This window comes from Penicillium cataractarum, assembly GCF_028827025.1.
Source record: "Penicillium cataractarum strain IBT 29864 chromosome Unknown utg000008l, whole genome shotgun sequence".
NCBI lineage: Eukaryota > Fungi > Ascomycota > Eurotiomycetes > Eurotiales > Aspergillaceae > Penicillium > Penicillium cataractarum.
This window is the reverse complement of record NW_026622744.1, coordinates 4,116,810-4,132,229: the sequence shown is the minus strand read 5'-3', so window position 1 is coordinate 4,132,229 and position 15,420 is coordinate 4,116,810. Positions and strand designations below refer to the sequence as shown.

The 15,420-nt window shown below is 42.7% G+C and overlaps 2 protein-coding genes across 2 annotated transcripts; both read left to right on the top strand.

Moving 5' to 3' along the window:
• Positions 1-2,918: 2,918 nt before the first annotated feature.
• On the top strand, positions 2,919-3,770 carry N7496_010568 (uncharacterized protein; the record flags this gene model as incomplete). The annotated part of the gene is made up of 1 exon (XM_056703481.1): positions 2,919-3,770. The coding sequence occupies one exon, from the start codon at positions 2,919-2,921 to the stop codon at positions 3,768-3,770; it is 852 nt and encodes a 283-aa protein (XP_056552481.1).
• Positions 3,771-6,477: 2,707 nt separating this feature from the next.
• On the top strand, positions 6,478-6,857 carry N7496_010567 (uncharacterized protein; the record flags this gene model as incomplete). Its single annotated transcript, XM_056703480.1, has 2 exons — positions 6,478-6,521; positions 6,611-6,857. 2 exons carry the CDS (start codon positions 6,478-6,480, stop codon positions 6,855-6,857), a joined length of 291 nt encoding a protein of 96 aa, XP_056552480.1.
• Between the last annotated feature and the right edge of the window lie 8,563 nt (positions 6,858-15,420).

Genomic DNA, 15,420 nt, shown 5'->3' with positions numbered 1-15,420 from the left:
TAGATACCCGACCGGTGTCGGGTGGAAAGCCAAACTGCCCCTTTTCCCATTCGTTCGAGTCCTTTCCCTTCTTCAATCAATCAACTTTCTCTATATGATTCCGAGTGTGCTCATTCGCCCATATGCATACTAGTCTATACCAATTTACCCAGTTTTGATATCTCTTTTTCTGATCTGTAGGCCTTCTATTCCGTATCCCGAGGCAATTTACGAATACTAGGAATATGATGCTTTCTCCCACTAGTTAAAATAGAATAGGGACCTATAGCATTTTATCGGTCACTATCGTCTAGCTATCGTCTAGTGACGTACTCGACTCATCCCTAATTATATAGTCACTTCGCGTAAGTATTATAGTACTTATGACTTCCCACATATCATAATCCTACAGCAAAGAATGCAGTTCCTATAAGGTGCTCGAGGGACCCTCTATGCCTGAAATCCTTGGCACGTATCCTAACTATTTAGGTTTAGCTTGAGAGATACCTTAGGTAGAAAATTTTCTTGACTTCACTATATTTCCTTACCGCCCTCCTAAGTACCTTCGTTGCTTCTTACTACTTCTAAAAATCCCCTACCGTCTACCTAATTAATCATTACGGAAATCTCACGTAACAGCGCTAATACGGGGGAAATGAACACTGATACCTAATCAACTTATATTTGTTAGCAAGGAATAGGATTAGATGACGTTATACGAAGGAAATATGTTATAAAGACCAACACATGATCACGTGATCTCATTATAACTAGGATATAATTTGCAAATAACGAGACTATCATAAGATGTACCCACGCTATGATCGGATAGACTAGATGTCAACATGTGGATTTTATGTAGTCATGCGACGAAAGACCCAATAACCCCTCACTATATCTAGATCTCCTCTATAAGATCTATCATATTGATCCTCAACGATCTCGCACCGAATTGCCTACCTAGGTAGGAGACTGTCTAACAGTCCAAGATGATTACTGATTTTTTTTGTCTGTTTATATGATCTTTTATTATGTATCTTGAGATATAAATATCGTCCTATTTCCTAGTTAAATTGAATCAAGTTTAATATCCCTTTTAATCTTCTCTTTTGATCAGTGTTATTCTTTCATGATCGTGGCACTTCTACTTCTAGAAGTACGTACGACCTCTATACTTATAACCATGTCCTTATACACTACATCAAGTCCTATCTCACTTATACATACATACGTTTCTTGTGTGCACTACCACGACTTTATGCACTCTGTCTAAAGTCCGACACTAGATATATAAGGAGGCTTATTTTACACGTATATATTTAGTTCTTCGCGGTTAATTATATACTATTACTTAGTTACTACCTTTAGTACTTGCTACTTTATAGTTCATCTTAAAGACAAACTGGCCTATGAGTAGGGGAGCTTACCTCGTGGTAACACTCGGTAACTAACTTACTTAGCGCGTACTCCTTGCAAAATACTTAATAGGACCCGAACTCGTAATGAGGCTTTATATAGTAATGGTATAGTTACGAGATACTCTTAGAATTCGTAGTGGAACTAGGTAAGTATAACCCTAGGACGTTCTAACTCTTAGTGACTAGTCGGCTCCGCGTAACACTTTATACCGGATTAGATCTTCCTGTTCGCATTTAACTAGGAAGATTCTTCTATCTTATCTATCTTCCTACCAACGTCAAATCCTTTGACTTCTGAGCTTGCTCAGAGACTTACTAGAATAGATTCTAAAAACGAAAGATAGCATATCCTAAAAAATAATTTTATTAATAGACTAGATCGCACAGATAAAATGTTGGACTTTTCGGCGGGGTTGACTAAGAAGTAGAGTAAACTCCTCCTAGTTAGTCGTGCGGGGTAGAACGTTGAACAGCGCGCTGGTGTACTCGGTTTAACAGATCAATTCGGTGAGAAGGAAGAGAGAAGACTTTGCAATCTAACAATCCTGCAATCTGGGTCTTCTATCTTGAAAACATAACATTCTTTTTAAAATTCAGATCAGATTACCCCGCTTCTAGGAAACCATATTCCCTATGAAGCTTAGTAGGTTCACACACATGAGCTAATAGCTCTTATATGCCAACGTAAAACTCAATAGAATAGATGCTATAAATAAAAGAGAGTATACCCCAAAAATTCTCTATAGAGTATTCTAATAGATTTATATAGATTAAACTCGATAGAAATAATTCTATAAATAAAAGAGAGTATATTCTAAAGAAGTATCCTTATTTAAAATAATAGAACTTCGCACGAAGGAGTATGTTAATTTCATAAGGGATTCTACGGTCGGAAGATAAGTTAAAGATATTATATATGTATTCTGTAGTCTAACTCTATCAGAAATATATCTCTAGCTCGACCCGCTTATGGGCGCGAAGGCACGGATACTTTGAGCTAACAACCCGCCCTTGCTAAGACTTCTTAATGCGGAACTCAGCGGCCTTCCCTCCCCGTTCTTGTGCAAGATTGCACTTGGGCACAAAAGGAGATAAGGGACACAGTAGTGGTATCATTATGAGTATAAACAACTTCAGGAAACCATTCGGCGCAGATCACAGAAGAGCAAGTGGTGAAGTCATGACTCTGATGTACAGATCACTCGAGCTCTGAACTATGATGATTCAACTCAGGGTAACGTTCAGAGTACTGGGCTGACCGAACGCTCTAGAACTTACCATACATGATTTGAAGAGTCCAAGACTCATCACGGCTGGCAAGGTCAAGGGTCTGGGTCAAAAACTGGAATCTCGCGGGTATTTTCAACTCTAGCCTTGCCGATAAGCGCTAAAGGCTAGAGCTAATTTAGTTCATCCTCTTTCCAACATCAACTTTTCCACCTTCTTGCCTATTCGCATTCTCCTAAATTCTCTTTTAACTCGTCCTCTTCTCGTTTCGTAAGATTCAGAGAGGTTTTAATTATGCCGATGCATAGGATTTTCATCGTTTTGACTGGAAATATAATTTTTGTTACTTTGATTCTGGTCGCTTCCCGCAGTTCATACTATGGCTCCCGTCTAGGCCACACCCAAGTGACTCAAAGGCCTCGTTACATTTTCATTGATATCGGTGCCAATAGAGCGGATACCCTCGAAGTCTTTCTCAAGCAGAAGAGTGCAAAATTTGAATACGACTTCCCTCGCCCCGATTGGGCGACTTACGATCAGGCAGGTGAGCATGCTCAAAGTAATCTCAAGTCTTATGGATCTGTGAATATTTTGACTAAGTTAAAATCTTCCTTGGAATTAGAGATTCATCTATTCGAGGCGAATCCGCACTTCAATGCCGCCCTTCTTCATGCTAAAGAGCGTCATGTTGAACTTGGCGTTCAGGTTGAGATATATCCATCAACTGTTGCTGATATCAAAGACGGTACTAGGATATTTTATCTGGATACTGTTAATACCGCCCATGATTTCTGGGGTTCATCCATTTACGCCTCCCACCCGGATGTTGTTCGATCAAAAAACAATGGAACCGAATTGTCTACCGTCAACCTATCGAGATGGCTACTCATGAATACTTTACCTCGCGATTTTGTCGTTGTTAAGATGGATGTAGAGGGGTCAGAGTACGAGCTTGTTCCACACATGGCGGAAATGGGGGTTTCAGCGGTCTTGGATTATCTGCTTGTTGAGTGGCATCCATCTGTTATTGACAAGGCCGACTTACCGGAAGATGAAGTTACCTTTCGACATGCGAGGATGAAGGCTGCAGAAGAAAAGTTGAAAGCAGAAGGGGTAAACATGCCCCACTACGACTCTTCAGCTTGAGTACAATAAACCAGATCCATTTCCTACCTCTGAGCTTGGAATAATTCCCATATATGTTCTCTCCCACACTATGTCACGCAGCATCCAATCCAGCAAATTTTCCCTGTTATCAGCAAAATGAGGCACGAGGAATCCACGGACATTTCATTTCCTCATTCTTTTCAGCTATATAATGCATAGAAAGGGGCGAATATTTACACTCTATTACTGCCTCCTTATAACCTATCACTACCCAATTTTACTCCGTACCCAAAAGAATCAAACAATAGTGTAAAGCGGTCGTTGATATAGGTTATCTAAATTTTCGGAGCGGCGAATTCTTACTACAAAATGCCTTATAGGACAAGGTGCGAAAGAACCTTGTGCTGAAGGTGTTGTTGTACCTATATAGCACAGTTTATAGAGTGTAACTCATTTTCTATTGGATAGCTGACGCAGATAAAATTCTGCGAGTATTCGAGATACCTCTCGTCACCATTAGAACTCCCTAAAGTTTAGTCAGGCGATCTGTTATACTTCACAAGATTTCTGGCCCTTGAATCTATTAAAGGGAATAAATATTGAAGGGGTATTCTAGCATTACAGTTGAGAAAATTCTCTTTGTTCGTCGCAAAATGGTCATGCGGCGGTTGGGGTTCCCCATATAGTCTCGGTAGTTCGATGTACCTGTTTTTCGTCCTAATTTGAGTCGACAAAGAGAATGATGCTCCAGGGCCGAAGGGAAAAGGGGACGCGATTCAACTCCAATGGGCCATGATGGAGGACTTATTATGCCAAATTTATCCAACGTCCTGAGATAGATCCAAAGTTTCTGACCTGTCCCACAATGCCTGTGAAAGAGCACGCGAATAATTACTCCACCAACCAAGAACCCATCTAACCCAGTGATTACTGGACCTGCTCACCTTCCCACCGAAAATATCTCGAATAAAGTTAGGAAGCTCCGAGACTGTATCTCTAATTTCCAGATACTCTGACTGGCATTTTCATTGACAATTGGCCAGGTGACCAGAATCATGACGTAGTGGGCCCAAGTTCGGCTGTGCATACCAGAGCCCGTTTAGATGGCATCGATCTCGTCGAGACTCGAAACCTAACAAAAAAGACTTGTCTGACCACCCTGTATCTCTTGATCAATTATATCTGACAGGGTGGACCTAGGCGACCGTGGAATTCTCATCCGACAACTGATTTTTCGAGGCATTCGGCCGAGGGGGGAGGGGATAGGGGAATAACACAGGTTAGATCGAGTTGTTGCTTCGGTTGCAGGAAGGAACTTTTAGATGGAATAGGTATAGATACCAAATTTCACTCCAAATACAGCCTATGATCGTAATTTGTCAATTCTTCCAGGTTATCATTACTCACCTCTCACAGTCTAGACGCGGCTCCCCATGAACAGATCAATTCCCTTGGCTAAGATTTCCGAGCCCAGACGCCGCCACCATTCACTAACGGATCCCACTGCCGACCACAACCTATATACTCAGTTGATTCGCACTTGAAACATCCGACAGCTATGATATATACTTCCTCCCTGACCAGATTGCCACTAGTTTATATACCTTGTCATATTTGATTATAGTTACCGTTTCTATGGCGATCTTGGTGTCTGCACTCTCTTCTCGCCGAATAGCTGCTCATCGCTCAGTAGACGACGGACAAGCGCCAGAACGGACGATTGGTCCCAAAATAGCAGGATGACCACTAGGCGGCGTCTAGACTCGGTACAACCTGAAGCTAGGCACCAAAGTCTTTTGATGAAAAGCAACCCACCAATAGGGTTCAGCCGCTCGGGTGTATCCTCTGTCCGAGTTGTATGTTTGCCGGCTCTACAGGTTGATACAGTTTGGTATGAAGGTTCACCCCGCCCACTGCTAAATTGTGCGTAATTTTAATTGGATCTATTCTAACCAACACCTGGATTCCAGTTGTTTCAATACAATACGTCTAATGATGCTCGCAATAGTGTGGATGCTAAAGTCAATTCCAGATCCCTTTTAGATGATTCATTAGAAGGTGAATGCAAGTTTTTGCCTGCTTAAATCCCGTACTTTAGAGTACCAATATCGCGTGAACCATTCTATTGCTTTTACTATATCAATGAAGCAATGAATGAGTGATTTTGAATAATCGGCTTCCTGATGACTGTCGCCGTTTGCGGAACAGGTAGAGTTTGCTTATGTATTGAATTCAATCCACTAACGTCATCATCGTGGTCTTGGCCGCTAAGTGTATAGTACAAGAGGGTTATTGAAAAATGAAGCCAAATTCACACTCATATATTAAACTCCTTAGTCTTTGATTTCTACGGATTTGAGGCTCGACATGGATTTCTATTTTATTACCTTTGGTCTGCTGGCGGTCACGTGCCTTTCTGTGGCTGGTTATCATCATAAGGATGATCTAGGTATCAGGTCATCAACTCATGACAATATTGAAAATGGAGAACGTGATGATATTGAAAGGAAATTCTTAAAAGAGTTTCTTATAGTCTACGTGCTCGTTATGGGCTCTGACTGGCTTCAAGTATCGTTTTCATAGCCGACAAAGTCAAATATACTAACATCGAAATAGGGGCCGTACATATATACTCTATATAAAGACGAAAAAGGGTTAACGGAGAGCACTGTTGCAGGCTTATTTACGTGTGGCTTTCTTTCTGCCGCCATCTCTGCACTTTTTGTCGGGTCACTTGCTGACAAGTATGGCCGACGACTCGCATGCCTTTGCTTTTGCGTTGCTTACGCGGTAAGCTGCCTGATAAAGATCTCAAATGATCTAATTTTACTTTTTATTGGAAGGGTTCTCGGTGGAATTAGCACCACCCTTATGTATAGTGTGTTTGAGTCTTGGATGGTGACAGAATACTTTGCGCAAGGCCTCGAAAAGAGCCGCATGAGACTTGAGTCCGTCTTTGGAATCATGTCCACACTAAATAGCATTGTTGCTATTATTTCAGGTATCACGGGCGAATGTCTGGTAAAAGCAACCAAGACAAAAGTCAGCCCATTCCTGGTGGCTGTTCTATGTTTGAGCTTCGCGTTTTGGTATACGATGAAAACCTGGGTCAGTGATCCCGCGTGAAGAAAACCGCAATCGCACAGCAATTAACATCGAAAGCAATAGAGAGAAAACTACGGAGCAAGTGCTGAACTGAAAAGACTTAATATTGCGGAAAAGTCGGTTTTCAAGATTCTTTTCCAAGGTCAAACCGTCTCCTCTTGTCCTATTTTTGTGCATATTACTGACTGATGTGAAGAGAAACGCATCCTAGTGCTCAGCTTCATATCGTGTTGTTTCGAGGGTTCTATGTACATTTTTGTCTTCTATTGGTCTGCTGCCATGAAATCAGTCCATTACGTCGATACAAGGGTACATAAATCTACCAGCGATACGGAGATACCATTTGGCGTGATATTCTCCACTTTCATGGCTGCAATGATGCTGGGTAGCCTCGGTTTTACCTATATCTCGTCCCAAAAGTCTGGGTCAGTCGTCTTGAAATGTCTCACACCATCAGCACTCCTTGCCCTCTCTATCACGGGAGGTTGTGTTACAATTTTGGTTGCGGCCGTTTCCACATCCGAGAAGATCACTTTTTGGGCCTTTTGCCTGTTCGAGGCCTGCATTGGTGTCTATTACCCATCCATGGGTGCTCAAAGGGCTTTAATCGTTGAGGATTCCATCAGGGCCAATATTTATAGCATCATTCGCATCCCGCTAAATATTTTCGTTGTCTTGGCGCTCTCAGTGACCGCTGAAGGGGACGAGCACCGTGGCAGGGTTTTTTTGACCTGTAGCGGTTTGCTATTTTTGGCAACTTTAGCTTCACTGCTGTTAAAAGATGACAACACAACAAATGTTGACGAGGAGGATGGCGTTAGGCGAATGGAATGAGCAGAGTTGGATACTCTGGGAAATTATTCGGAGGTGTGGTTCGGTATATTGCTCTCCTGATCTCCAGGCCTGATTTATCAATTATCTCTACCAAATTGTCTATGAACTCACTATAATTTATATAACTAGTATTGAGCATCTTTCATTGGTATATACTGTTGGCTCAATCAAGCTACCAAATTGCTTCATTGAGTGAATCTTGACTTTCCAATTATGTATGGACATGATTCTGCAGAGTATCTGTTTTAACGTTTCTAATTTGACACCGGTTGACCAGTCTCGTCTTTTATCGTCGAAACTTCACCTGGAGATGCCATTCCCGTCTAAAGACTTCATAAAGGTTGTATTCAATCGAACACGTGGGTGATATATCCAAGTGTGTGCATTCACTTTGGTGTTTCGTAATAGGTAGGCAATATAACACTAATTTTATATGAACTAGTTTCGCGTTCCTTACAACTACGCTACAGAATAATAGGTACTCCGTGTCTCCCAGATGCTTATAAAAGAGCAGAGCAAGCAAAAATATGCGGCTGAGATGACGATGTCGACAACATTAGTTTCCTCAAAGCGCATACACATCGTTTTACCAATAGTACTAATTTTTAAACCAGAAGCAAACTATCTTCCGAGAATTTTGGTCCTTCAAGTTTGAATTTTTATGCCCCACCGTAGTGATAACAGTGACAATAGCTCGCTTAACCTGTATACACAATCAGAATTAGTGGGTGTTGTGAAGTTAAAAGAGGAATTTATATACGATATACAATGTCTTCTGGCTGAAATCCTGCCTTAAGCTATCTTATAAAGAGATATCAACCCGCTTTCTAGAAGCTTTACATTGAAAGCAACGAAATACAACTATCTAAGAAAATACCGGAAAAAAAAAAGATTTACGTAGGTAAATTGTAGGCCATCAGGGTTGGCGATATATGAGAACAATGACCGCTAGCTATGCACTGCTGCCCCAATTTGGTTATTCATACGAAATCGGGGCATAGAAAGATTGCCGGAGGAATAGTCATGTAAACAGGATGGTTCAATTTGGGTACCATTCAACGAAGTAACTAAATTTGGAGAAACAAGGAAAGAATGTATCTACTGCGATAAGCCCCTTCCCTTTATGGGCGAAAACTTCCATCTGGAATCCCATGTTAACCGGTTAGCTCTCCGTCCGTTCCCCTAAGCCGCTGTAATTCGTAACAAAAATCTGGTCTTGCCATTTTGCACCATCAAGGGGGAGAAGACAAGATTGCTGCGCTGGAACGCCGGGATCGATTGCTTACGTGGCCAGCTTGGCATTCAGAGAATAGGGGTTTGAGGTGAGCGAGCGAAAATTGAAAATGACGAAGACGATAGCCAAGATAGCCAGAAAAATATATGGAAGTTTTGTGTAAGAGACCCGACACAATCTTGGGATAGCTAAGGTTGGGTAGCATATTCTTTAGTTTTCGACAAAGTGGTGGCATTGCAGATTCCTGGAGATACGTCCCTAACATTGCCCGGGAAGTTTCAGTTAGATTCCGCCGGAAAGGAACATGGAGTAGAATGACATGATAATAACGACGTGGAAGAATCAACAAGAAAATCCAGAACATGTGTTATGTCTCTCTACATTGTATGATGGATTACCAAACCTCAATTAAATGATGAATCATGAACTTATGCTGACGAGGAAAATCTTGGCATAGCTTGTCCAAATGCAGGTTATCTCATTAGCCGGTTTTCGTGATCACTGGTGTAAGTTGTCTTGGTTGCTTGTACTTGCTCGCTAGACACCTAGCCATGACAGGGAAATTTGAAGGAAATTTTAACGAATAGGAGACAAATGTATGGTTTGAATTCTAGAACTTATCACATTAAATGCAATTTATTTTAGTGAAAGCACCTTACAGATTGAACCACGAACTGGTTGCCCAAGGCTCGATCTGATTGGCTCGATTATCGGTAATTCAGAATGAGGTGGTCGCTCCCAAATCGATCCTATGGAACCTACAGAGTATATCCGAGGGTGTCAGTAAAGAGAGGAGTTGTGGGGTAAGATTCATTCCGTCCACGGACGGATTAACTATGCAGCCGAAACCTGATTACTAGGCCCCACATAAACCACTTATGACGCAGGGCATTTGATCTAGATTCTCGAGTCTCGATCGAGCCGTCAGCATCAAGAGTTCCACATTTCCTCATATTCTATATGGACAACTTACCGTACAAAAGCTGGCTCGCTGGTCCTCTTTTTCTCTTGAAGATTAAACGGATTTAATTACGACTGACCACTTTTGAACGGGGAAAAATGAGCTGCAAACCCTCATCCACTTCCACCTCTCTTCCAACTAAAGAGAAGGATGTCGAAACCGGACAGGCTTTAGAGCCTGAGTTGGAACAAACGGATAAAACATTCTCAACTGCAGGTACATCGATCTGGATTATCATAAACGTCCTGGCAACTGTTGCAATTGTTAGTCCTAGTCTGGTCCATATTTGCCATTCACGTCCGCAAGCTCTCATTTAATATAGCTTTCTAACCAAGTTACAAGGTTTACGTCAATAAAAAAATCCTCTCGGCATCTTCATTCTCGAATTGCTATTTCAGCTTCGTTGCCTATCACTTCACAATAACTGGCTTGATCCTGTATATTGCGGGACGCCCCCGGATCGCAATATTCAAACCTGTTCGGACCTCCTTAATGTCGATACTTCCGTTGACAATCCTTACATGTGCTAATGTGATATTAACTAATATTGCACTTGCACATAGTTCTATCTTATTCTATCAAATTTTTCGTATCCTGCTTACTCCTGCTACGGCTATTCTCAATCTCTTTGTCTACGGCTCAACGCTGCCCAAAGTTGCTTCATTGGCTCTTCTTCCCGCCTGCATCGGAGTGGGTTTGGTGGCCTATTCTGATGCACTCGCTCCGAAATCTCAGAATCTAAGACAGCCTCCTACCGTGAGAGCCACCTCCAATATTGGAATAATATTCTCAATCGCTGGTTTACTATGCTCCTCGCTATACACAGTCTGTGTTGCGCATTGCCACTCCCGACTGCAGCTCTCCAGCATACAACTCCTTTACAACCAGGTTCCCTTATGTGCTCTTCTCCTTTCAGTTATCTCCTTTATTACGGATGATTTTCCTGTCTGGACAGATCTCACATCTCAGCAATGGTGTCTTTTGTTACTAAGTGGTGGATGTGCTTGCATGATCCATTTATCTACGTTCTTCATCATTAATGCTACTGGCCCAGTTACCAGTACTGTTGTTGCGCAAATAAAAAGCTGTCTGATTGTGGGTTTGGGGTGGATAGAAGATCCTCACAGAGCAGGTAGGGAAAGTGTCCTGGGGATATTCTTGGCGTTATCAGGTATCATCTGCTATTCTTTCGTGATGCACAGGGATAAGGCCAGATGACTTCTTCCCCCCCTTCCCCCTCTAGCTTAATTCAGAGCTACTACATTTGACCGTGATTTTGGGTAAAATGTAGAGCCATGCCAAAAATTCTCTTTATCTCATTTATTGAGGCGCTTTACGAAGACCCCCTGCTACAAACGTAACAAATGGCCTTGCTTAATAAACTTCCAGGGTACTTCATCTATCCATGAATGATTTCTTTTAAGCAAGCAGAAGCAGGCACGTAAGAGTGACATATCTTGCAGGCATCTTAATGATGATTAGATACCCACTGATAGACATATGGATATTACACCGCCCAATATTTGCTACTTCTTAAGCAAGAGAAGTTTGTATCTAAGGGGGCAGAATGGTGGGTTGTCGGTACTTCACCTGTCATTCATAGTTCACGTAATCGAACAAATTGTTCTCGATAATCCTAAACCCTCAAATCCCGAGAGCATGCAAAGTTGATTGGGCCGTTCCATTTTGTGTTGTAATTAGGTCTATGACAGCACCTATTCCATGTATCCTTATTTTCTACTCCTATACTACGTGAGGTGATTCGATTACGTCACGACTCGCCCGGGAACCGAACATATACAGAGGTGGCCTGCAGATTGCCGTTAGATGAATACGGCGCGAACCTGCTGGTCCTTCACATGAATGGTTTATATGGTCAGCGAGCGGCTGAAAATTAAGATTTGTTGTGTGCCATTCTGCTTTTTCTCTTTTTCTACAGCCACCTTACAACATATTGACTTGACTATGCAGCCGCGGCGGTTAAGATCAACTCTTTTATTCTCAACATTTCTTATTCTAGCTCTATGGTTCCTTTATGGGGGTGGAATCGTTTCCACACAACCAAAAGATATAGCCCAAAGACAAAGCTATCATGAATTTTTGCCAAGACACGAAGCACAGTCCCTCTGTGCAGCATTTGGTCTTGATCCTTATCCAGACCGAAGTCAACCTCGCAAAATATACGACCTATTTCTCATCAGCACCGAGCTAGATTGGCTTGAGATACGGATGCATGAGCTGGATAGTTCGGTCGATTATTTTGTTATCGTCGAATCTACCGAAACATTTACTGGAAAGCAGAAACCAATGGTCTTCAAAGACAATTTTTCGCGATTCGCATCGTTCTCGCCTAAAATTCTCTACCGTGCGCTTGATCTATCTCATCTCCGGGAGAACAGTACCTGGCAGCGAGAGGCTTATACACGGAATGCACTCTTTACTACCGTGTTCCCCTCTCTCCTACCACCTGCTGCGCCGTTGCCAGGTGATGTACTACTAGTTTCCGATACCGATGAGATTCCTCGACCTGACACGTTGACGATGCTACGAAACTGTGCCTTCCCGGACCGAGTAACTCTACGAAGCAACTTTTACTACTATTCATTTCAGTGGCGGCACGTTGGCAGTGACTGGCATCATCCGCAGGCTACATTTTATGCCGGTTTGAATGGGACAGTCCTTCCTGAGGATCTAAGAATGCACGGTGGAATGGACGTCTCGAACGCTAGTTGGCATTGCAGCTCTTGCTTCTCCACAGTGGCCGAGTTGGTAACGAAGATCAAAAGCTTTTCTCATACTGAATATGATAAGCCTGAGTTCTGTGAGCCTAGTGAGGTTGTGAGAAGAGTTCGCAACGGACTTGACCTGTTTGATCGTGAGAGTGAGAAGTATGAGAAGACGCCCGTGACGGACGTGCCTCAGTATTTGAGAGAGAACGGAGAAAGGTTTGCTTTTTTACTAAACAGGGATCCACCTGACGGGAATTTTGAGGATTATACACTTTAAAGCCTTGCAGGACCTATTTCGGGGGGAGCTTACAGTTTCACTATCTATCAATCAATATTCGTGGACCCAATCTAACTCTCTTCACATACAGGTGTTACGAGGAGATTTGTAGTCTTGCTTTTTCAGCAGCAGATACAGAAGAAAGCTGAGGGACCGGTACCTAGCCTAGAGATCCGTTCTAGGGTCTAAGCGATTAGGCTGCTTAGCTAGCTCGCTATTAGGCCGAGGTCTTTGACAGGCTACATAGCTAACTATGGTAAAAAGTACGGACCGCAAAGCACCTAGCATTAAAAGGGTATAGGATATACGACGAGTGCGAAGGCATATTAAGGGGTATGATATCGCTTTCTGCGTAGATCCTATCGAATTAGGGCGTAAGGTGGCTACTATGGCCATCAAGAATCAATAGGCGATATCTACCACGCTTGCGGGTATTGGTATGTGGTATAAAGATCTTTGGTAACTAGCGTAGACTAATCTTTTCGGTAGTCTAACCGTTAGTAGAGACTTTAAATCGCTAATCTTTCGGTGGATTATCAAACAAACTTAATATATAGACCTTAGCCTAAAAGACTATACATGGCGGAAGCGAATAGCTATCTACGTATATAGATTCGATCGCAGTAACCTATTCGCGATTACTAGGTTGTAGGATAGACCCCCGCTTATAGTATTCTGCCCTAGTAACCACCTTCTGCGTAGAGATTAGGCCTATTATAAAGCCGGTCTCATCAAAGTTATAGATATCCTCTAGTTATATACCCTTTCATCGATCGTGCGTTATGCGTAGTAAACCACTGCCTGAGGGACTTTAGATCTTCGTTGAGAGCTCTTTAGTAATCTTACCTTCGTGAGAAGCGTGTACGAAGCTTAGGGTGGCGGTTAACAAACGTTAATGACCAATTCTTACTAACGGTAGTCAGTGGCTGGTTACCATGCGTAGCTAGTAGGATGTTGGCTATATCTCGCACTGTAGAGGGCCTAGGGGCTATTCCACCTGTATCCATAGAAATTATCCAATCAGTAAGCGAATTCTCTTCGGTTTGGGTCAATTTCTGACCAGATAGGCGGGGATCTTCGCGAGAGTTCTGTCCATGTAGACGCGTCTGCAGTGTAGAGCGAGGTACTATGTATACGGCGGCTGCGGCGCGTATAGATTTAATTCGGCCATTTTTAGATCGGAAAGGGATAATAGAATCTTACTTTCTTGGTTGCCTGAATTAGGCGTAGATTCAGTGCGAATTGATGGCATGGTAGTTGGTTGAATTAACTACGTAGATTGAAATGGGAGATTTTGGATGGGGTGGCCAGGACGGCCGGGTGGCCAGATTGGCCAGGAATTACGTTATCTACTGCCCAAGACATATTCAAGTCGAAAATTAACATTGGGTAACAATTGCTCAAAACTAATTTTTAAGGCAGAAATTTCGGCAGAATTCACATGATCTACAGAAGAGAAAAGACAAGATAAAAGACAAGATAAAAGACAAGATAAAAGACAAGATAAAAGACAAGATAAAAGACAAGATAAAAGACAAGATAAACGTCACCCTGGTCTAAAGAAGAAGGCATCAGGGCAAAGACGGGTATGAAAGCGGTCGATAAACTGACCAATTATGGGTTTTGAGCAACTGGCGCTTATCGTCCGCCCCACACTGGGCCATATGGATATATGTTCACTTCGCTTTAAGAGGAGAGAGCGATTTTTTATTTTTTTTGTCTTTTTCAACGTCCATGGTTTATCAGAGGCTCCTTGCTCATTTCAAATGACATGCCTAGTCATTTTCTATCAGTAATAATAGCTTTTTCTCTGCATTGCAGGGTGTGACCAACCAGGGAAGTCTCTCAACACAATTACCGGGTTTGTACCGGGATTGTTTCGGTGACGCGGCGTTTGCCACCGGCGTCATACATCTACTGTGCAAGTAGACTCCGGGGTTGTTTTTTTCATCCCAGTTAATCTCGAAAAGTCTGTTTTACCAACACTAGATTCTCATCGAATCAAGGAATCAGCCTTGAGTATGAAGCATGCGTTCTAACCGCCAACCACCTACCAGAGCAGCATGCCTGATTTGGTCTGCCTCGTGAGCCCTTGTAACACAAAGTACTTTCTAACTTCACTCGCTTTATAGCCGGGAGGCTAAAATTCGTTGCGACGGAAGACAGCCTTGTAGCAGAGTAAGACCTCGCACCCATCTCTTGAGACTTGGACCACCCTTATTCACGGTTACTCCAGTGCTCTGCCAGAGGATTGGCGTGTACTTATCGCCCGAGTCAGCGTGGTGGTGTCCGGCGACGGCCTGTGAATAATTCAAGTCACAATGCTTCACCCCACCTCTCAGCTCAATCACAACCGTTATTCCCCGCAGTTATATATGCGCCTCGACAAAGGCCACCCGTGTTGGGGCAGATTTCATCACTTACGGACCGGGTGACAGCGACAAATAGTCTTGGGGACATCATCAATTTACCAGCCCCCGGCATTCGAAATGTGAATTTATTCTCAAGCACGGTCGGAAAGGATGGTTTGATTCCAGCCCCAAACAACG